This window comes from Rhododendron vialii, chromosome 12a (genome assembly GCF_030253575.1).
Source record: "Rhododendron vialii isolate Sample 1 chromosome 12a, ASM3025357v1".
In the NCBI taxonomy this organism is placed as follows: Eukaryota; Viridiplantae; Streptophyta; class Magnoliopsida; order Ericales; family Ericaceae; genus Rhododendron; species Rhododendron vialii.
In genome coordinates this window covers 15,828,871-15,852,532 of record NC_080568.1, presented here as the reverse complement: position 1 = coordinate 15,852,532, position 23,662 = coordinate 15,828,871, and the positions used below count along the sequence as shown (strand labels likewise).

At 40.0% G+C, this 23,662-nt stretch overlaps 3 protein-coding genes and 1 long non-coding RNA gene across 9 annotated transcripts; 3 read left to right on the top strand and 1 right to left on the bottom strand.

Moving 5' to 3' along the window:
- The first annotated feature begins 2,677 nt into the window (after window positions 1–2,677).
- LOC131310900 (extensin-like) lies at window positions 2,678–3,930 on the top strand. Of its 4 annotated transcripts, none has more exons than XR_009195337.1 (4): window positions 2,678–3,171; window positions 3,332–3,494; window positions 3,638–3,678; window positions 3,872–3,930. XR_009195337.1 is itself a non-coding variant. In XM_058338158.1 (2 exons), exons 1-2 carry the CDS (start codon window positions 2,785–2,787, stop codon window positions 3,414–3,416), a joined length of 540 nt encoding a protein of 179 aa, XP_058194141.1. In that variant the 5' UTR covers window positions 2,678–2,784; the 3' UTR covers window positions 3,417–3,429. The 4 variants fall into 4 exon arrangements, 1 of the variants encoding a protein (XP_058194141.1); XR_009195336.1 differs by having other exon boundaries at window positions 3,289–3,494; window positions 3,872–3,929; XR_009195335.1 differs by having other exon boundaries at window positions 2,678–3,196; window positions 3,289–3,494; window positions 3,872–3,929.
- A 5,775-nt stretch (window positions 3,931–9,705) lies between these two features.
- LOC131311733 (trihelix transcription factor ASR3) lies at window positions 9,706–14,447 on the top strand. Of its 2 annotated transcripts, XM_058339295.1 has the most exons (3): window positions 9,706–10,377; window positions 10,818–10,859; window positions 13,942–14,447. In XM_058339295.1, exons 1-3 carry the CDS (start codon window positions 9,804–9,806, stop codon window positions 14,229–14,231), a joined length of 906 nt encoding a protein of 301 aa, XP_058195278.1. In that variant the 5' UTR covers window positions 9,706–9,803; the 3' UTR covers window positions 14,232–14,447. The 2 variants fall into 2 exon arrangements, with proteins under 2 accessions (XP_058195278.1, XP_058195279.1); XM_058339296.1 differs by lacking the exon at window positions 10,818–10,859.
- Window positions 14,448–14,894: 447 nt separating this feature from the next.
- On the top strand, window positions 14,895–16,752 carry LOC131311732 (agamous-like MADS-box protein AGL82). Its single transcript, XM_058339294.1, has one exon. It carries the CDS (start codon window positions 15,653–15,655, stop codon window positions 16,640–16,642), a length of 990 nt encoding a protein of 329 aa, XP_058195277.1. The 5' UTR covers window positions 14,895–15,652; the 3' UTR covers window positions 16,643–16,752.
- Window positions 16,753–17,298: 546 nt separating this feature from the next.
- LOC131311009 (uncharacterized) lies at window positions 17,299–22,808 on the bottom strand. 2 transcript variants are annotated; one of them, XR_009195368.1, is made up of 3 exons: window positions 21,157–22,808; window positions 20,867–20,987; window positions 17,299–17,596 (listed from the first exon to the last, which is right to left on the bottom strand). It is a non-coding gene; the product is annotated as an uncharacterized LOC131311009 (long non-coding RNA). The 2 variants fall into 2 exon arrangements; XR_009195367.1 differs by lacking the exon at window positions 17,299–17,596 and having other exon boundaries at window positions 20,569–20,987.
- Between the last annotated feature and the right edge of the window lie 854 nt (window positions 22,809–23,662).

Here is a 23,662-nt window from a genome sequence, read left to right as displayed (position 1 = left end):
TAAAAAAAATTTCCTTATCAAAAGAAAAAAAGAAAGAAAACCCTCCAATCCAAAAAAAAAAAGAAAGAAAGAAAAGAAAACCCTCCAATCCAAAAAAAAAATTATTCACCTCAAATGAATATGAGGCCCATAATTCACATTAAACAAAATGCTAAGCTTATTGGACCAGTCTAAGGAGGGATAGGTCCATGCCAAAAACCTCTGACTTTTGGGAAGAAGCTGTCATATAAATAATAACCCTCTGGTCAGTATTTCAATGAACCCATATAAATGATAGTCGGAAACGGAGCAGAAAATGTCAACCAGATGTACCCTATGGTTACCACGATGTACCCTTGGTTGAGTTCTAATAAAAATTTGTTGCTTATCAAAAAAAAAAAGAAAAAAGAAAAGAAAACTCTCCAATCCAAAAAAAATAATATTCACCTCAATTGAATATGAGGCCCGTAATCTACATTAAGCAAAATGCTAAGCTTATTGGACAAGTCCAAGGAGGGACAGGTCCATGCCAAAAACCTCTGACTTCCAGGAAGAAGCTGTCATATAAAAAATAACACTCTGGCCAGGATTTCAATGAACCCATATGAATGACATTCGGAAACGGAGCAGATAATGTCAACCATATGTACCCTCTGGTTACCATAATATACCATTTGTTGAGTTTTAATAAAAATTTGTTGCTTATCAAAAAAAAAAAGAAAAGAAAATCCCTCCAATCCAAAAATAATAATACTCACCTCAATTGAATATGATCGAGGCCTGTAATTCACATTAAGCAAAATGCTAAGCTTATTGGACTAGTCTAAGGAGGGATAGGTCCATGCCAAAAACCTCTGACTTTCGGAAAGAATGTGTCATTTACTATTGAGTGCTGCTATTTGCACTGACCGTTTCCTGCCGACAGTATACTGACATTCGTGCGTGGCCGTCTCCGGCCACCGGACGGCTCGGATCGGCCATCCGGTGGCCGGAGACGACCGCGCGCGGATGCCGAAAAATAGGGTGTTTAGATCAAGCACCCTACACACATCGGATGCCGTTGATTCCCACGCGAGGCCCCTCAGTTTTTTTTAAAAAAATTTTTGGACGGCTCGGATCGGCCGTCCGGTGGCCGGAGACGGCCGCGGTAAGATTTCCCTATATTTTTTGGTCGGTACGTATAGGATTTTCCTATACTATTATCTCCCAAACTTTTTCCCTCTCTCCTCTGTTCTTTTCTTGAAAAAGAAAAAGGGAAAAGAAAAAGAAATAATATTTTATTAAAGAATAGGTAAAATAGATAATATTGGTATAGTGTTGAAAGAGATGTGAGTAGGTAAGCTTATCAAAAAAAAATAAAAAAGAAAAGAAAACCCTCCAATCCAAAAATAATAATACTCACCTCAATTGAATATGAGGCCCGTAATCCACATTAAGCAAAATGCTAAGCTTATTGGACCAGTCCAAGGAGGGACAAGTCCATGCCAAAAACCTCTGACTTCCGGGAAAAAGCTGTCATATAAAAAATAACACTCTGGCCAGGATTTCAATGAACCCATATGAATGACATTCGAAAACGGAGCAGATAATGTCAACCAGATGTACCCTCTGGTTACCATAATGTACCATTTGTTGAGTTTTAATAAAAATTTGTTGCTTATAAAAAAAAAAAAAGAAAAGAAAATTCCTCCAATCCAAAAAAAATAATACTCACCTCAACTGAATATGAGGCCCGTAATTCACATTAAGCAAAATGCTAAGCTTATTGGGCTAGTCTAAGGAGGGATAGGTCCATGCCAAAAACCTCTGACTTTCGGGAAGAAGGTGTCATATACTATTATCTCCCAAACTTTCCCTTTCTCTCCTCTGTTCTTTTCTTGAAAAAAAAAAGGGAAAAGAAAAAGAAATAGTATTTTATTAAAGAATAGGTAAAATAGATAATATTGGTGTAGTATTGAAAGAGATGTGAGTAGGTAAAATAAAAAAAATGTACTGTTCATCAACATTTTTGGCTATGTACCGGTGTACATGCTCTTATATGGATATTTTACCTAACGTCTAAATAGGAGCTGAAATCGTGGGATAATCTTCCCTGTTATGGTAGTAAGCATCATCAGTCGGACTATGCCCACCATATGGGCAATTCATCGAGAAATAAGCTTGATCCGATGTGCGTAGATGTTCTATCCAAGCTTCATTTCACTGCAAAATCGAAAAAATTGAAAATGTGGGTTTTTTTATTTTGCAGTTGAGGAAAGCTTGAATTGAGCACATATACTTATTGAATTGAGCTGATTTCTCACATGGCTCACTCGATTTTTTTTTTTAAATTATTAAACGGCTCGAATCACTCATATGATGACCGGAACGGGCCCAGCACGGCGTGTGGGAACTGGCCCATGCAGCGGACGTAGCTTTATTGTAAGCCTTGTATAATTCCATCCTGAAATTGTGGCCGAAAATGTGGCACATTTAACTGCATGGCCAAAAATTAATGTGGCATTATAATAGTAAGAATGGCTTCCAAATATATCGCTAGGTTTTGCATTTGTAAATCTCAACCATTTAGAAAATATGTACCAATCTAATGGTCCAAAATATACGAATTCAAAAACTTTCCTATCATATTATATATAAATATAAATATTATATAAATATTATACAGATAATACGGGCCTTTCTTCGCTCTCTCTCTCTCTCTCTCTCTCTCTCTCTATATGCAGAGCACTGCATTCCTTCTCTCTCCAGTCTCCATCAATTCCTCCAAGGCTTTGTCACCGTACCACCACATTGACGCTCAATCCCATGCCTACGCCGCCGCATTCGAGATCGCTCGTTTTAGCCGCCTCCATTAACGGCCTCTCTGGCTCCTCTCTTCGCCAGTTTCCGTTAACTCGTTTCTCTTCGCCTTCCTCGTCGTCGTCGAACTACTTCATTTCTACTCCGCATCCCGTTCCCGATCGCGAACTGCGTGGCATTGAACCGATACCCACAACGGTCACACCCACACCCGAAACCCCTCACAGACGAAACCCCCTCCTCTCTCCCTCTCCCTCTCCCTCTCCCATGGAAACGAAGACTCCAAACTTCCATCCACCACCTCTGCTAATGGCGGCCATGCATCCTCTATCCGCGCCACCGGCGGGGAGGCCGGCGCTGCGAGTTCGTTCGCCTCGGCCAAGGACTGGAAGAGTTAGGCATAGCTGTTTGGATAGGTGTGGGTTTTTAATGGAGCGGTTTAGCAGTCAAGTTACAATTTAAATTATAAAAGTTTTCGACCAGAACCTCACATTTATCTACTTCTATTAGGGTTTTCTTTTGACGTAAACATTGTTCTACAATGGAATTTCAGAAATCTTGAAGGAATCTGGATGGGGAGGAAAAGAGGGAGAGAGAGAAGGAGAAGAAGACGGCGACGACGCAGCCAATATTTTTAGGGGTCGATTCTGACTTTGCACTCCATGTCGCCGAATCCGTGGGTTTCTATGTATTTCCTCCTCTCCGTAAAAACACAGGTATCGATCTCTTACATTCTTTTCAAAAGTTTTGCTTGTAATGTATATGACTGGATGTCTCTGTCTGCTGCTTCATTGTGTTTTTTTTTCTTCGATTACTTTTTCGTTTTCTAATTCATTTCTTCATCTTCTTTTGGGTCTAGAATGATACATGATGTCTGTTCCCTGTCGGACGAAAATAGGGGTATGTTCTCCATGTTTTCATTTATCACCAACCAAACAACCCCAAAACAAAAAAAAAAGTAAAAGGAAGTTTGAAGTTGCTCTGATTTGTAGAATCTCCATGAGGATTTCCAGTTTGACCTCCGAGATTTAGTTCTTTTCCATGATTTTGTTTGGAATAAGTTGTGATTGGGGTGGGTTTTGTGTATTTTCAGCAGGTTGGCACCTCTCTCTATCACGAAAGCTCTATTGTTATTGGGTGATGCAGATCAAGGATTAAAGCCCCCAAAAGGTATTTTTCCGAGTTCTTTTTTCATGATTTCGATTGGATTCAAGTTGTGATTCAGGTGGGTTTTGTATATTTTTGATGGGTTGGTGAAGAAGGAGGGTAAAACAAAATAAGAAAGTGCAAATTGTGTGTGACTTCTGTTATTTTTCTCTTTTTATTATGGCTTTTGGTCTAATTCACACATGCTATGATTACTTTTTTTTCCCTTTTGCATGTCTTTGTACTTGTTAAGATGTCATTAAACAAGCCTAAGAGATGGAAAGAAATCACGCCCTTCGGTTTTAGGGTGTACTTATGTATTTTTTCAAAAAAAAAAAAAAGACGGGTAGATAGTTACAACCATGGGTTTTGTTTGTCTTCTCCTTTCACTGTGCTATGTTCTTGGGCGTTCGATTTGTTTGTCTGATCTCATCTGGTTAGGCCAAGTGTGTATGGTTTCTCCTTGCTCTAAATCGTCTCTGGGCTGAATTTGTTCCAGTTGTTGGGAATGATTTTGGTCTGGGGAGATTGTTGGATTTTGTTGATTGAACGGCTGAATTGAAGTTCAGTTATTTGTTTGGGTTGATTTTGCTTTTATGCCCTAGCTCTTAAGGGAGGTCGTAGATCAGGGAGAAAGACTGCTTCCTCCATTATAGTTGTAAAAGAAGCCCTTACGATTCTACCTATAGACAGCAGGGACCTCGCTCCACTAGCCTTATGAAACTACCAGTCAGTGAAGGAAATGAAACTACTTACTGACAGGGGAAAGGAGATATTAATCCCGGTAAGATCGATCAGCTACACGGCCACCACTCCAGAAGCTGAACTGGAGTACGGTCCACATGCATGAATTGGTTTTAAGGGTTTTATGTCTTTTGACTACTGTTTCCACCAGGTCAAATTGTGGTTTTCTCTCTCTCTAATTTTTTTTACACTAACAGATTTTCAATTTTTCAAACTGGGTTATGAATTGTGTGTGTGCATATGAATACGTGTCATGAATGTACCTTAACAAAGGCAAGAAGTTTTGTACCAAGCATTGTTTTGAAGGGGGGGTTTATGGTTTTGCTCTCCCTTCACAAATTAGAATATATGTTATGAAATTTGATTAATGTGAGGAATCATTTTGTGGATGTAGTTTGTCTTTGTTATGGGATGTGATGTGGATGTAAAAACAATCTTGAGTTGGGTGGGAATAATAGCCAGAGAACAAAAAATGTGTGAGGAGTTCCAAAACTATGATAACAAAATTTTCATCCCGTGAAAAATGGAATGACGAGTTCAATAAAAAAGGTGGGTGGGGGTGCCTCTCATGCATTCTGCAAGAATGGTATCCGGGCAATCCTCATCAATACCCCAGGAATCCCCCTTGTTGTAGTTCGTCTTGTTGTAGTTCGTGAGGGTTTGGCCTTTGCTGTACTTCTAGCTCAATAAGTCTGGCAGGTTTCTCATATTTTGACCCTTGGGGTGATTTGTGTTTTGGAATTTAGGGTTTTGTGGAGTTATCCTTTGCGAGTTCAATATATACTGATGGTACATCTAGGTGCATTGTGTAGTTAATTTTGCCTTAGTTTGTTTGGTCACTTGCGCGATTAATGTTTGCTTTCTTTATAAGTTTGTACGATTGATGTGTGAATTAGCGAGATCCGATGAATTGTTAATTGGGCAAATTGAGTAGGACATACTATAAGGGTTTTTGCTATAATAAGGATATAAATATTTTCTCGTAAAGTCTAAAAGACATTCTACTCAGGATTTACAAAAAACCTCTCCCAAGGTTGACCGGCGTTAAAAGTGCCTAAAACCCTAAGATATCCTATGAAAGTGCCTAAAACCTAAGGGTACCCTATATATAAAAGTGCCTAAAATCCTAGGGTACACTATGAAAGTGCTTAAACTGCTAAAACCCTATAATAGAAAAGTGCATCCTAAAACCCTATAAAAGTGCCTAAAACCCTAGAGTATCCTATGAAAGTGCTTAAAACCTTAGGGTATCCTATGAAAGTGCTTAAAACCTTAGGGTACCATATGAAAGTGCCTAAAATCCTAGGGTTCCCTATGAAAGTGCAACAAGATCGAAAAACACGAAAAAAGACATATTTTGTGTTAGCCAAACAAGGCTCTTGTCTCATTTAAGACAATTTAAATGAAAAAAGATATTTTTTGTGTTAGCCAAACAAGATCATTGTTTCATTAAAGACATTTGATAACACTATTTGGTTGAATCTGAGGGAAAATAAAAATATTGCTTAATTACGACAGCGAGAGGTTACCCGTTAATTGTATAGTGAGTATGTACTTACTTTAGAGCATCTCCAGGAGCCTCAAAGGAGTTCTAGCCAAAATGCCTAGGAAAAGTCCCATTGGCTAGCCATTTAACATATGGGTATCCAACAGCCTAGGCTTTTGAAGTCATCCAAATTCCACCTGTACCAGATTTCAACCCATCTCTTTCTTTTTCTCTCTCTCTCACCTCGAAAATTCCTGCAAACCCAGAACCAAGAAATGCACAAATACCAAATTCATCTCTATCTCTCCGAAATCTGCAAACCCACTTGATCTGCACCACCGTCGCCCTCCTCCTCCACTCCGTTCACGCTGGATCTTCGCCGATGTCATCCTCAAGTAGTAAATTCCATAATGGTAGCTCCACCACCGCTTAATCGACGACGACGGCAACCAAACCCACCAACATCCTCACCAAAAAAACCCACCTCGCAGCACCTCAAAACCATTCAGAGAGAGAGAGAGAGAGAGATCGCACCTTAATACCCACCTCGCAAGAGCAAGCGGATTTGACTCGTCGGAGTGAGAAATATTCCGCCGCCGATCTATTTTCAGGGAGAGGGTCTGAAGCGAGCCTTCCGTACTCGCTGGGTTGGGCGAGGTGTTGGAGCGAGGGACCAAACTGGCGAGGCCCAGCCGAGGCTACTGGAAACGGGAAAAGAGGGGTTTTCTCGCCAGTTTGATCTCGCCGGCGACTTACCCGAGTCTGCTGGAGATGCTCTTACTTGTGGCCTTGTGGGGTAGGGCAATGGTGCCTAAAACAAAAGGAAAAAAAAAAAGAAGTCGCCCATCTTTTGCGGGGACCATCTATGCAGTGAGAGATTTGGATTCCGATGGTGGAGGATAAAAAGGATATATAGTGAAGAATTCCTTGACTTCTATTTTCGGCGTGGATCCTTTACCTTTGATCAGACAGGGAAGGAAATTAATTGAGTTTCGCATAAACCGGCCAAAGACAGTCGAACCAAACTAAAATAAAGAGAAGAATTTCTGTTTTCTAACTTTCGTAGGGTAGAGTAGGGTATGGTGCCCATATCAATCAATTACTGGATGTGAGGTTAACAAAAGCAGGACTAAAAAATTAACTGTATAAAAAGAAAGGAAATCATCTTGAAGAATCACTCTCTCTGTATAAAAGTGTGTTGATAATGGTGTGGAATGAGTGATGGCTCTTGTTTAGGCGTTAGACATTAGTTTCGTTTCTTTGCTTTTAACTTTAGGGTTAGGCCGTGTCTTTTTATCTTTGTATTCGGGTGAAAATCTGTTACTGTCATATGGCTTGATCTGTATTCTGATGATAATCTATAGATGTCGTATGACTTTTATAAATGAGTATGATTCTTCCGTTGAAAGAAAAAATTGGATCGTCTAAAGATTTCTCTACAGTAATTTTTCTTTCCAAATATATGTGCTACAAAGAATGAAAGATTTGGCCAAAGATTTAAACGTGAAAGAAATCCCTAGTCCCTAAAATCAGTTGAACGGATTTGTGTTGGATCCCGTCGGGATATTATTCCTACTTGATAATCAGAACTAGTATTTGTTTTAAACCTCGTCAGAAATATCAATTCTATAAAAAAAAAAATCACTTTTATCGGATATCAAGAAATTGGGAAATTCTGCAGTGCAAGGCTCTGCAACTGTAAGGCTGCCTTATAGGGTGCACATAGACCATCGATCTTGACAATGAATAGTTGAGATATAATTTTTAATTATGACCGGTAAGAATTATTTATTATCGGTCATAATTAATTTTTGATATGGACTGTTGATTGATAAGATCAATGGTTGTGCATTGCATTACAACCCTTGTAGGGCACTCCGCCCTTTAGGATCCCCAAATCCATCAAGAAGTACAAAATATTCAGGCCCCGTTCTGGATTTGGTCCTTAAAAAATATTAAGTATTTATTTGCAATTTTCAAGCTTCAAAATAGTAGACTTATTGAAATAAAAAAAATTTGCAGTATGGATTTTATTTGATAGATTTCGATGCGATTTATTAAACCCTGCAAAAAAATTAAAAAAATATTTTTGTAAGTCCATTATTTTTAAGTTTGAAAATAGATCCTTATTTTTTAAGTACTTTTTTAAGAAAGCAGAATGGGGTAATTGTCTTAATATAATTGAGGTTGGATCCAATGCATGTCAAATTTTTTTTTCAAGTTAAATGTGTTAAAAAAATCATGCTCCTCATTTATCAATTTCCAATGAATCAAAATTTTTTAATAAAATTGATATTCTTGACAAAATCTAAAACTGAAACGTTTTCAATAAATAAATAAAAAACTGAAATATTCGTTGCCGGAAACCATTATCTTTCAACAGCAACGACAGTGACCCTTAACAGAAGCTGGCTCCAGTCCAGTTTTTCCTCTCCAGTTTGGGGTCTAGTTTTGGGCCTTTGTGGACTCCACAACATTGATCAGAATTGTCATTCACATAAAATATTAGCTTGATATAACTTTGGTAAATACATGGTCAGAATTGTCATTCACATAAAATATTAGCTTGATATAACTTTGGTAAATACATGGTTGAAACAGTTTTGTACAAGAAAAAAATAATTTGAAACTTAAATTTGAAAAACAGTTTTGTAAAAATATGTTTCGATCTTGTATTTACCAATGTTAGATCACACTAATATTGTACGTTAATGACAAACTCGATGATGTCTGCAAAATGAATAAATTTGATTATTGTTTTGGGCCCGGGACAGGCCCACAAAAGCCCAAAACTGGACCCCAAATTGAATGAGAAAAAATGGATCGGAGCCAACTCTCCTTAGTAACACAGAGCTATATTATAAGTAATTAGCGGATGCGATCTAAAGAAATATAGCCCCAACTTAAATAAGTTGTGTACTCTATCCGTCCATTATAATCTACCTACTCTCTGCCCCACTTTAAAAAACTAATGCCAATGTAGAGAGAAGAAATTAAAAAAAAAGACAATAATTTACAAGTCACTTATCAACCCTCTTGAAATAACATCAACTAAAAAAGAAAAAAACCAAAAGGTAATAAATTAGAAAGGAAAGTGTGTATATTACTACAACAGTAGGTCAAAGTATAATTTAAGTAAACATTCTCTTAATTAGACGGCTACGATTTTAGCTCAAAGGCAATCAATGATTATAGAAGCGTTTATGTTTATATGTGTAGACAAAAATCGCTCTATTATATTATAAGTTATACTATTCATTCATTCATCTTCTTCTTCTTTCTAAACAGTAATACAGCCCCTCCCATTCCCCATATGTAGAGGGTCGCTTTTGTAGGAATTCAATCTTAGACATATCTGATTATACTCCAGTGAATAACGATGTTACAAATCTTGAACTAAAAGGGTAAAGGGATTAGGAATAGGGCTATACAGTAGTAATATTTTACTAGTTGTAAAATATTGAAGTCCTAACCAAAATATCAACCCCAAACAAATCTCCCTCTCTCTCCTCTCTCTAAATTAAATACTCCTAGTAGGATAAGAAATGACCCTCCCCTCTTCTAAACGGACTGTCCCTTAAAACGCCGTTACTCGAGACCCACCCGTTCCGTCACGTGCCTCGAATAAACGTTCTTTCTGTACAGTCGTATGGCGCTTGAGCAATTGAGTCACGGCCCTGCACCCGTTGACGGGGGCACAAACGATGTCCCTAACGGCGGCGACAAGAGGAAACCGCCAGTCGATGGCGGAGACGACGGAAACAGAGCGGCGAGGCTGCCTCGATGGACGAGGCAAGAGATTCTGGTTCTAATACAAGGGAAGAGAGTAGCGGAGAACCGGGTCCGGAGGGGCCGGAGCGTGGGCATGGAGTTGGAGGTGGAGCCCAAGTGGGCGGCGGCGTCGTCGTACTGCAAGAGGCACGGGGTGAACCGGGGAGCGGTTCAGTGCCGGAAGAGGTGGAGCAACTTGGCCGGCGACTATAAGAAGATCAAGGAGTGGGAATCATCGCAGGTGAGGGAGCTGGAAACGGAGTCGTATTGGGCGATGAGGAATGACTTGAGGAGGGAGAAGAAGTTGCCTGGGTTCTTTGACAGAGAGGTTTACGACGTGCTTGACTGCGACTCGGTTACTGCCACGGCCCCAGTGGAAGAGGCTGCTGGGCGTTTTCCGCCACCGAGTGAGGTTCAGAGGACAACTGTGTCCAATCCTCTTCCTATTTCAGGTAATTTTAGTATCTTCTGGTGATCGTTGATCGTGTTTCCTTTTCTTGCTTCTTGCAAATGTTGCTGTTGTTTGGTCTCTGTTTTTCAAGAACACTAGGTGATAGGAATTTCCCTTCATCGCGTTGACTTGAGTCAGGTAATCCTGCGGAGCCCCCTCTGCTCCTACTCTCAATATTCACTCTCGCGAATCTTTGTAGTAGTTTGGAACTTTTTTGTTAGTGGCTTTCCCACTCCCGCTCCTGCTATTGCACTCGCATTTTATGGCTTTCGCGTTGTTCAATTTTGTATTTTGGGTTTTTTCTCTTTTTCCTGTGTTATTTGTTTTTCTTGACTTCCGACTAGTAGTACTTACTTCCATATATAGACTCAGGTTTCCCCCGTCCCCCCGTTCTCTTCCCTGGGATTTGGCTGAATTATAATACTATGTTTTGATTCACAGAGAAACAATATCATCCACTTTCCAGGGGGTGCCCATCTCAAGGTAACACCGTACTTGCTAAATTATACTCCTTAGAAACTCATATGCAAGTGTCAAATTTTTGTATTTATGGTGTTATTACTCGTAGTCCAATTTTATCCGCTGTTTATGGTAGAAGTGGCGGTGATGATGTAACTGGTACAGGGATTATTACAATTTCTATATCAAGATTGTGTCATAATCTAGCATGGCGTGCACATTGCATCTTGTCATGCCAACTTCTACTGGATTGTTATTATAGAACTGCAAACTGAGAGCAGTAATTTTTGCTTTGTATACTGACCGCGTCGTTCCGTGTCAAAAATATATTTATAAAACTGAGAATTAACTATTACTCCGTAGAATAGTGGTCAAGTCCGAGTATCGTTCCAACGGAGACAGTATGGTTGAGTTACGACAAATTCGATTAATTTTTAGATTAATTCGGGCAAAGGAAGTTTTGTTGTTTGAATTTGGAGAATTTATTAAATCTAAGAGAATAAATTAAATAGAAAGTTTGTAACGATTGGAGAGAAAATCTAGGGTTCGAATCCACTTCGACCGTGTAACTCCAACATGCATAGGCAAGATTAATTATTCGAATCAGAAGGGATTATTACTAGGGCTTGCAAACCCTAGCAATAATCATCTAGAAAATAATTGAGTTGTTAAAAGGTATAGATTATCCCATAGCATGGACTGTCTCAAAAGTACGGTCTGGCCGCCTAACGGCACGACCCGTCTTACGAGTATAATCTATCTCAGAACTCCAACTACAATCGATGAAAACCATTGTATAACTCGTATTTGAAAGCATGCATACAAATACTCAATAGATTAAAACCATCAAAATCATTCCATTCAATTGAAACGGAAAGGGTTCTTAGTTATACAATTGATTCGAATAATAAACCTAAAACCCATACATAAAATAGAGTTACTTGGTGCGAAGTTTCATCTTCACCCTAGAAAAGGGGTTTAGCCGGCCATGGAGAAGAAAGATGTGATCGAGATTGAAGAAGACATGGAAAACATGGAGGAAATCCCCTTAGAACGCCTCTTTTTCTCTCGTCTCTGGAAAAGTAAAAAGAAAAGTCCAACTGCCCTAAGTAATAAACTAAAGCCTCCCTTTTATAGTTGGCCCAAAATACACTTAAAACAAACGAAACAAAGAATTAATGTGTTGCTGCCCGCTGGTCCGGACCAGCAGCTCCATTGTTCGGACCAGAATATCAGATTGTTCAATTTTTATTCCAGACTTGGTTGTCCGGACCAGCAAGTCTTTGGTGTTTCGCTCCTCTTCTCGCCGTGGCCTCCACCGGAACATCCTTAACTTATGATTCTTACTCACAATCCTTTCCGAATGCTCCGAAAGCCCTGAAACATCACAAACCAATTAAATCTCGTTAAATAACACTAGATATGACCGACAAAGCCTAAGTTAATGGGAATAAAAGGGTGCTTTTCAGCACCTATCATATACCTTGTATCTGTTTGTCCTTTCTTGTCGACAAAGATGGATGGAATCTTTGGTTGATTGTTTCCACAAACTAATTTCTCAAGGATGATTAAGTGATTGAAAGAATTTGATGGCTTCAATTCTGCCCGCATCAGCTTATGGATTGGATATGCGCAGTACCCCAGCCCATCCCCCAACATCAAAAGAATGAAGAAGGTTGTCAGAGAGTGAACTAGCTAGTACGGGGGGGTAGATTTACAATATGGGGACTGTGTATAAGTGCAAGAAGAGTTCATTTAGCTAACACCTCCATGTCCACGGCTCATGCCTCGTCATAAATTTTCGGTCTGAAAATCTTATCAATCTTAATAGGAAATGCTGTCCAAACCTCGCTGATATAATTCCCGAAGTAAATTTGGTTCTTTCCCTTGGTCGGGTAAATGAAATCTGTAATATATAGGTAGTGAACCAAAGGGAAACATAGCAGTTTGGATAATTATGTGCATACCTAAAGCTAGACAACTTGGTAGTTTGTATAGTGATCTGCAAATTATCTGGCTCGATCACGTCTATTTTCAGCATCTAATTTTTCATTACATGACGCCGCCACCTTATCTTCATGCTATGGAGCACGGGTACCGGTACGCGGTACGGGTACGGTACGGGTACGGGTACGGGAAACGGCAAAACCCCAAAAAAGTAGGGTACGGGTACGGCGAATAGATATATAATTTTTTTCTATTTTTTATTGCTTTAAATGAAATATAAACCCATTTTACCAACAAAGAGTAACATAGATAAAAGTTCGAAGTTCATACATCAAGTTCAACGTGCCTAGATCAAAGCTAGACGAGTTCCTTGTTCCTTACATACCAACAGTACTTACAAACATTGACTCAGTGTAAACGTGTATGTGTATATAAAAGAGAGAGAACTTACGTCTTCTGTTCCGATTTGGAGCCCTAGACCGCTGCCTCTCTCAGTGACTCAGTAAACGTGTATGTGTATATAAAAGACAAAAAAATTACGCAATAAGCCCATATTTTATAATTATTTACAAAAAAATTCCTGAAATTTTGAAAAAAAAATCATTTTGGGCTAAAACGTACCCATGCCGTACCCTTGCCGTACCCATTCCGTACCCTTGCCGTACCCATGCCGTACCCAAAATTATCAAAAGTACCCGATCAAATTTTGCCGTACCCGGTACGTTTTTGCCGTACCGGCGCCGTACCCGTACCCGGTACGGGTACGGCAACATTTCTGAAGTACCCGTGCTTCATAGTCTTCATGGTTCGGTCTGTATGGCTTCCTATTTCTGCATTCTGTTAAAGACTGGTTCTGCATATAGATTACAGGTCAATTTTTAGCCTAGGCACCGACCTTACTTAATGACTTTTTGTACTAATTTTACATGCAACTATTGGAATGTTATAGAGTAAGAGAATAAGCAAAGCTGAAAAAGCAAGTAACAAAGACAAGTATACTGGAGTTTCATCAAGATTTAGTACCTCATTTCATATGCCAGAAAATATAGTTCACAGGGTGGAATTGTAGTTTTCTTGCATCCTATGTTTTTGCTGGCCTACGTTCCTAATGGCTTTCCTTCGTATTCTTGTAACCTCAGAATTAACTCTTGTTCCACAGGCACAACACATGGTAAACGACAAACAAATGATCCTGGGATGGGAGCTGCTTCTCAGCAAACACGTAAGCGCAAACGGTTAGTTGCAGATGGAGACGAGGAAACAAACACCCTTCAGTCTCAGTTGCTTGAAGTCTTAGAGCAGAACGGCAGAATGGTGAGCGAGCAACTCGAATCTCAGAACACCAATTTTCAGTTGGACAGGGAACAGTGCAGAGACCATGTCAATAGCTCAGTTGTTGTACTTAGTAAACTGGCAGATGCTTTGGGCAGAATTGCTGATAAGTTGTAGAAAAGAGCCATCAGAACACAGTGTACATACCCACAAAAGTTATATCAGAGCTCAATGGATGGTAGGGGAGGGTGAAGGATTTGAATTTTATTGCTCATGTCGAATAATATATGAATGAAATTTGTCATATAAAATTTTTGTTCGCGTCCTTTTTGCCCCCCTTTGTGGTGATTGCCAATACATGACAGAGGTAATAAATCATGGGTGTTTGAGTTACCGATTTTTTTCTTTCGTGTAGTGCTATTCTGGTTGACACCGATGTATGTCTTATAGATTTCAGTTACATGGTCACGCAACACGACCCCTACATGGCTACATCACACAAAAAATGTTGTTTGTCTGAGTTTTTGATAATCATTAACTTGACTAGATAATATGGTAAGTTAAGAAGTAGAATGAAAAATACCATGACTATATCAAAGAAGTATATCAAAAAGTATATCACGGCGGTTGACACATATGACTTGAACAATCATGAGGTTGTTGATGCCGAACAGAGTTTTCAAGGCGCCAACCAGATGAACAAAAAAAAACAGTCAAATAATTTATGAAACAGCAGACGCAGCATCAACAAAAACTTAACACCCACATGTTCAATAGCTTTTGTTTTTTTTGATCCGCCACATGCTCAATTGCTAGCAATACAAAAAAAAAAAAAAAAACCCATCGCTGGTGTGGAATTTAGACCTACTTCCCAAATCATGACAACTAGGTTTTAAAAGTCAGGTATTTTTCGAAATTTAATGGTGAAAAATAAAGGGTGTGCGACTGTGTGTACAACACAAGAGAAAGGGTGTCTAACAGATTACCAAAGAAAAAGAAAGGAGGTGGGAACGTCATTAATGAGGCCGAGGACCAAGTTCGAGTATTGTGTCATTAATTTAATTGAAATCTCCACGTACGGACGGATTTGGCAAGTTTTTTTTAAAGAGAGATTTTCCATATCGTAAGTTAATGACAGTCAGAGCAATTTTGATTTAGTTACCATATCTGTATGCAAACAATCTACTCATTTGTGCTTTGATTACTTGGCAAGTTAATTCTAGTCTTCTCATCCTCTATAAAAGATTAGTATAACAAAGAGAAAGAAAAACTCCCCCAATTCTGTTTTGTGTTCTGATTTGAGAAGCCATTAAAGGTACTAACTCTTCCCATTATTAAACTTCTCTCCTCTTTCGTATTCATTATTCCTACTAAACAACTTCTCTCCTTAATTAGGCTTTCCATTGCGTTTTTGGCTTTTTTGTCAAGATTAACAGGGTTTTTATTTTACTGTTTTTGGGTCTTTCGCTTTCTGTCTCTGTTTTCTATTGCGTTCGCGTGCGGCCGGTCTACGTACCTTTTTCTTTTCTACAAGAGTCAGTGTGTGGTTTTTTTTGTATGTATGTATTGATTGATTAGAGCTCTAACAGGTTTTACAGATGGGAAGAGCTAAACAGAGAATGGAACTGATACGCAACGGAAAGTCTCGGTACGTAACGTTTCAAAAGAGAAAGAAGGGGATGAAGAAGAAGGCTTATGAGTTACAAACCCTGTGTGATGTTGAAGTTTGCTTGATTGTTTACGGTCCCACAACGGATGAACATCATAATAATCCTTTGGAGGCAGAAATCTGGCCCGAAAATCCCGACACAATCCATCACTTGCTAGATTCCTACAAAAACCAACCCCCTGAGGAGCGCGTGAAGAAGACCCAAACCCTGTCCAACTTTTTTATCGACCGGAACCAAAAGATTGAAGACTCGCTTGTGAAACTACGCAAGAAAAACGACGATGCTACTTACTCCACGTGGGATGATCGTTATAGCAATTGGTCGATGGAACAACTGAGAGGATTTGAAATTACCTTGGAGGGAAAGCTTCGAGATGTGAAGGCAAGAATTGCGCTGATGAAGGGTACTTCTTCTCTCACTCAAAACCCTCCTCCGTGCTTTCTACAAGGCATGTTCGGAATGAGGAACACACAATGGGAGGAGCGACATGAGCAGCAGCCTATTTCGATGCTGAATTCGCGGCATGAGTTTGTCAACGCTCCTTTTCATTACCCTTTCGATCAGGAGATTCAGCAGGCCGGGATTCAGAGTGATGCGAATTTAATGGCAAATCCGGTAATGATGACGCAAATGAATTACGGTAGCCAATACAGTAGCATTCAACTTGGTGGCGTGTCTAGTAGCAAATTCATGTGCAATCTTCCACTTGAGAGGCCAATTTATGGTTACGATCCATTGATAATGCCTGTGATGTCGGAGAATATGGTGTATAACAACACTCCTCTCCCCATCGGCTATTGCAATCCGAACATGGAAACAATGTTGCCATATCTACCGTGCTTCAAGATGGGGAGCAATTCTTCTCATATGGATAAATACTTCAAAGCAAGCGAATTCCAGACGAATAACCAGAACTGAATGCAGGTTTTGTTAGGAATGCTGATGCCTGATGGTACATTTAGTACGTACGTAGTAGGTTTAGACTAAATTCAATTTAATTAACTAGGGTTTGGATATATGATAAAAAAAAAAACTAGGGTTTGGATATATGATAAAAAAAAAACTAGGGTTTGGATATTGTTTTTAACAATAGGATTTTGATTTTTTGAGCTACTGATTTTTAACATGCTTTAAGGTTAATGGCAAAAATGTCAGCTATTGTTACCCAACTATTTGTTGGCACTGTTGAAGTTAAAGTAGACTTTTTTATTCACTTCTTCAAGAATTACGTACTGTATTTTCTTTTAGATAAATAATACCGTCCGGGCTAGCTTGATTAGATCTCGACTAATCTCTGGTAGACTAATTCCACTGTTCATGACACCAGAAAGGGAACTCAATTAAAAGTTCACTTCTTCAAGAATCATGTCCACATTGCGATGCCCTTAGTATTTCTATAACTTTGTACGTGAAAGAACTTCTTGAGGGCCCCTAGCTAATATTTTCACTGGCTTGGTGGGTTGGTTCAGTATTTTTATAAGGCTCTATAAAACTTTTCTTTTCTTTTTTTCCTTCTATACTAACAAGAGGTAATCGTTGTGATGCAAAGATCGAATAAGAATAATATGTGTAGATTGATTTGAAAAGAGAGATGATTATACAGATGAAAAAAAAAGTCGAGTACAACTCTGTTGGATTAACTTCTGAATAAGTATTTTGAGGAGTTCTATTTCCTAGGCCTTAAAGGAAAAGAGAGACTTGGTTGAATCAACATAATCTCCATGCATCTTCGATCCCATTGCAAAAACCCAATCGATTGAATCAGAAACTCCACTACTGATGCCCCCGAACACACCAAACCAAAAAGGCGAACGCACAGATGGCAAAGAAGAATCCTCGTCACACAATGAAGGAACAGCAGATGATCCACCCCTGAAGAAAATGAAGAAAAATGACCAAGTACTGTGTCATAAATAGCTCTTTTGAAAACCTACGACTATCAGATCAAATGTGAACAAACCTTGTAAATTAATAGAAACAAACTTAGAAAGTCTTGATTTCCCAAAGTCTCGTTGATCTAAGAACTTTGAAAGTTGATAACGTGCACCATCGAGATGCACGACTCTTTCATTGGGCCATGACAGCGTCCTAATAAGCATAAGATAGACTCGAAGAGAAACAACCTAGAAGCCACCCTATCATGCTCTTACGCAAAACGGTATATATGAACAGTGCATGCGATAGAGAAAGCGGTAACACATAAACAGTATATGAGAGTGAGATGCAAGTAAATCTTACCCTATGGTTACCTGTCTTAGTTTGGAGAGTTCTAGAGCTTTATATATGCAAAGGCCCGTTTTGGTTTGAGGGGGTTCCTCGGACTAAAGCCAAGATATACCTCCCGCTGCAACGCGTATTACAGAGCAACAGTCGAATGGTAGAATGACTCATTATCATCCAAGGTTGTTGGGCATTCGAGGAGCCCGGGCTCTAGTAAAGTGTGCCGGTTACCCAAAACACCTCAACTTAGCAAGCCAACATCGATGCACATGAAAAATGCCAAAAGATTGATTAATGAGAGAGAATCACAACTTTTGAGAAATGCCTTTTAAAATATGGCTCACTTTTATTAATCGATACTTGGAGAAAACTGCTCAAGTGAACAATCGAAAAACTATCAGTTCGGATTGGTTGGATTCGGGGATCCTGTTAAGCCAACATTCCGTTCTTCAGCAGCGCGGAGTGTACTATTTTGACAGACTTTTGAAGGATTGTTCTCAAGCGTATTAAACTCAAAGTATAGACTAATGCAATAAATCCCTAGTAGAGTCAGCACTGTGGGCACCCACGCCCAAGAATCTGGTGTTTGTCGGGTGTGCCCTTTTGGAAAAGCGCGGTGAAACGCTCAATTCAGAGTCGCCACTTGGGTTTGAAGGTATGCCACCCAAGGAACCGAACTTGAAATGCTTGCTACGTTGTTTGATTTTGAAAACGGCGTAGATTGATCTGTCGTCACCTTGATATCTGAGGTTCAGGAGTCAGGTTACGAGAGGGGAAGGGTTTTAAGGCACCCCTCTTGCCCAATCCGGAGATCAGTCTCTACTCGGGCATTTGTAAAATATTTGTGATTTTCTCGCATTACTCAATTTTTAGCCAATTAGGGCGGAGGAACAGTTTAAGGGGGTTAAAACTGTAACATGTTGGTTGGATGTGACAAATGGCATGCTTGCTTTTATTGGAAACAATTAATATAGGATGAAAATAGACTGCTGTGGGGATTTACATAGACTGGAAGGCCATTTTTTTGGAGTGACGTGCGTAGGAAGAAACCAACATACACTGATCAAGTCAACTTCATGCTGGCCATACTTGCGTGCGCCAGTAGGCTTAAGCTCACAACTCTTATTTTCAACCCTCTGGGCTCTGGAAGTGACCAGTACACACCCAGGACAAACCAAAAAGTTTATATGACAGTTAATATACAGTTATAAGCAGTTAAAATGGGCTATAAAGCCTCAAAATAAAAGAAACACCCCATAAACAGTGTGGGGACAAAACAAAGGCCAAGGCCTAGTTACCCATGCAAAGGCCAACAACTGGTCAAAGAAGGACCTGCGTGCGCGGGTAAACCAATGCAGCACGCAGGTAAGAGCCCTCTAACTAGTGCATGGTTTTACATTTTCTTGGTTCTGAGACATGTTCAGAAAGACCCCAGGGGTATTCCATTGCAACAGATACGAGTATTGAAATGCAGCTAATAGTTTCATCAAAGGAAAAACAGTAAATTGGTTTTTAACATGCTCACAACGGCTTTGAAGCCTTGCTAGCTAGGACTTGGTATAGATTACCAATCTTGACCCTGTCAGTCCCCCTCAGAGATCAGAACAGAAAGTAGAACAAAGGTATTATACCTTTGGTTTTTTGGGTTTGAGAGGTGTTTGAGCTTTGAACTTGAGACTTGGATGATGGTGTTTGATGCTTGTTGAGTGGCAAAAGCAAGAGCGCAAGGTGGCTTGTTGCTTGAGTGTTAGAGTTTTAATGATGGATGATCAAGTGTAAAACTTTGTAACTTGGTGGAACCCTTTGGAAGAGTAATGGTGGGAGAAGATGGAGTGAGGGAAAGGAGTAAATCAGCCAAGAATGGCTGGCCTTGCTTCCCTCCAAAGGCCAATGAAAGGGAAAGGTGATAGGAGATGTGTGAGAGTGGGGGGACATCCCCCTATCCAAGGATCACTCCTCAGACGAATAAACAGGGTCAAGGGTGCCCCAAAAGTCCTGTGATCATGGCTGGATAAAGGTGATGGGACAGGGGTTTGACCAACGCGTGCTTGTTCATGACCTGCGTGTGCGGGTCTAAATAACACTGCGCTGGTCAACGGTCAAAGCTGACCGATGATCAACACGTGGCACTTGGACTAGTGCGCTGGTTTAGGACCAACTTGTGCAGGTAGGTTTTCTTTGGCTAGGTAAGGTTTAAAAGGGGTGTCAAGCACTCAAAACTCAATCATACTAACAATCTCGGGGTGTTCTTGATCCATTTCATCATTGGGGAATCAAACGCCGTCAGTAAACTAATCTGGGAAGCCCAGATTGGGGTGTCTACAGTGTCAAATTGTTGCCTAGTGTGGTTTAATTTACTTGGCAAAGTTTCTTTCAACTTATATATGACTGATTGGGTTATCGATTATGGTAGTAAGTCGTATTCATTTGTTACGTTTTTCCCCTACACATCGATTGCTGTAGCACTTTTAGCTTTAAGAGATATCAAGGATTTTAAGATAGAAAGCACATATTCAATCACTTGTTCTGGATTTTTCTAAACAATTTTAAAGTTAGTTCAAACTGATTTGTGTCTTATCGTAAGTTCAGGTTGGTGATTGAAGAACATCTATCCCTGCTGGTAGTACTCCTGTAAAGCATCGCATCAATTGATATGTTAGAATGAATAGAAATAATTTACAGATTCATAACATTTTTGTGAAAAACTTAAATTAAAGTCACCGGGCTAGGAGAACCACTACAGCTTCATGCGAAGCGGTTGGATAATCCTCAAGTAACATATTGTGAATTACAATAAATGGATTTCTTGATTTTCACACTTATATCGAACTCGATGTTTGAAGTTGTGAGATATGCTCAAAATGGGAGGTCTTGGGGAGGAACGTAAGTAGTAACCCCATTATTGAGGAAATGAAAAAAAACCTGCTCCCTTCTGTAGTAGATGAACCGTGGGTTACTTTTTGCCTAGAGAGTTGAATAAACTACTCGTTTATTCGGCATGTCCATGCTGCTCAGTAGGCCATGTGTCACCATGAACCAAAGCCTGCAATATATTGACAAGTTAGCAATTCAACAGACAGAGATAGAGAGAAACATTTAATGTATATATACCAAATAAAATTGGGCCATGCAAATTAAAATATACTTTGCCAAAAACTATTGTACTAAAATAATCATTTACTAGTTCTGGGGAGTGGAGGGTGTCAACTCACCTTCATGCTTCATATTCAACGGTTTCACAAATCCCGCTAACCAAGCAGGCGACATGACAAGTACCATGGTCCAACTGCGGCTCAGCACCAACCGAACCATATCTAAATTACTAATTATACTATCATCCTCTTCAATGAATGGAATACTATGGGGTTTTCTTTTTTTTGGGGAGATAAAGGTAAAGGTTATGCGGTACGTTGAGATCTTCTCTTTTAGGACTAGAGAGAGAATGCATTCCCCTTTACCAAAATCATATTTTTGAACCAAAACCCACTGATTATGTCTGGTGGTTCACAAATTCATAGGGAGATCCGAATTCTTCCTGATTTCTTATAGTCTATTCCTTTCGGAATATATCTACACTCGTATGAGATTAAATCAGCCAAGCCTCTGTACTTGGTTTACTTCCCCTCTGTTTCTCCTGCCGTTCGGCCCTCCACCTCGTCTCCTTGTGGCTCCGACCATCCGACGGCCATCGGCGAAGATGGTAGTGGGTCGTAGCGGGGGTTGGTTCACGCGGCAGTGCGGTAGGTGGCCATAGATCTGAGCTGCCCAATTGAGTGGTGGGCGGTCACGAATCTAGGTTTGCTCATGTGCTCAATCCAAGTTGGAGGGTCTATAACTCGCCATAGGAATCAGTGGTGGAGGGTCTATAACTTGCTGGACCATCCTATCGGCATGTATCATTCCTTGTCATGTAGCGCCTTATTGAGAGCTCGAATGGGCAGCCATCTGTTTGGGCTGAGATTGGGTTTATCTCTTCTTTTCATTAATCCATGTTTTAGTTTAGGCTAATTGATTCGAGGTTTAGTGCTCCAAATAAGCTCTTGGGTAGTAAATTTTTCGGCGTAAACTCCGATGGGTGATGTCATTGTAACTAATGTTGTCTGGCAAAAGTCTTGTGAATTGTGGTTTTACAAAACTGTGAGCCAGCTTCCTGATTTTTCAAAGACCAGCCCTCGCGCAAGTGGTGCATGCTGGTGGTTGAGGTGCGCGTGGTGGGCCCGGATTGGACGTGGGCTGTAATCTTAAATCCTTGATTTCTTTACTATACTGGGCCTGATTGTTCTATGCGTGGTATGAGTGTAACTGTGACTGTTCTTATTAGATGGGTGGTAATTTACTTGTTGAGCGGAGCAGTTTATAGTTCCTTGCAGTTTGTGTTGCCTCATTTGATCCCGTTGATTCGGTGGCAGAATGTAGGCTCCTTTTGCCTCGCTTCTAGATTTCGGCGAGCCTTTGGTAATCGATTGATGTTGTGTGGTTTGTGTGGATTAGGCATTCGTGCGGGGTTTGGGAGTGCCCGAATATTGGATGCATCTATGTCGTTATCGCTTCCTCGAGGTCGAGGTCCGCTGTAGTAGTCGGTTCTTTAGAAATGAGTGCTGTGTTGGGAATTGTTGGGTTTAGTTGGAGTATTAGAGTCTTGGTCTACTTATCCCTTCTTTGGGAGTCTAGTGGTGATGGGTGTTGGCTGAGGAGGCAGGTTGTTTTCTGGCGAGCCTTAGGACTTGGATGAGGGAGTATTAGGCCAGATGGAATGGGCGTGGTGTGCAGGGTGGGGCCCCCTATCAGATGCTGACATTTCTGGTTCGAGCCTTTTCGTGGTGCCTTGTTCCTCTGTAGTAGCTGTTCAGCCTTCCCTTGATGTCGATTTTGCTATGCTGCTACTAGTCCTCAATGATGGTTATCATCTAGTCATTTCTGACCGTGACTATTAATTTTTTTTCCTAGCCTGGCAGGATGTGCCAGGGGTAGTTAGCTTTCAAGTTATCCTACTTGTATCACAGCATATCATACCTTGTTGTACTATCCTTCGTTTAGATTGATAGTGCAATGGGGGTATGATCTCAACACACACATGGCACATTTGTTATCTTACTTAGTTTACCCTACTCTCCTTGCGGATTGTGCATTGGATATCGCACTTTTTTGATTTTTTTTTTTTATGGGGGGGGGGGGGGGGGGGGGGGGGGGGATGGCCCTTTTTTTTTTTTTGGGTAAATTAGCTTGAAATAAAAATGGGCTAATTGAATATACAGCCTATAAGGGGCATACCCCAGGAGGAAAAGAAAAAGTAAAACAAAACAAAAGAGCATGCCTACGCCAAACGGCTACATAGGACTAGAAGCAAAATAGAACATCTGTTTCCTATCCATCTAATAGAGGGATATGAAACAGATGGCAAAATGATTACACATAGTGCAACCTGCCTAATAAAAAGAGCCAACATAACAATAGAAGTAACCAATTTACATATTACTGAAATACAACCAACTAAAGCTAGACATTACGAATGCCTCAAGCTGAGCTTCCTAATGCCTAGGTGCAACTGCTTGAACCACCAAATGGCACAATCTGAACTTCACATGAAAGTGGAGGAATGATCTTGGGATATAGCCCTTATAGATTCCTTGGTGTTGCACCTCATGGAAGACACTAACTGATATTGAGAAAATCTAAAGAACCTCCATAGACAGCAACTTGTAGCAGAACAGAACAACA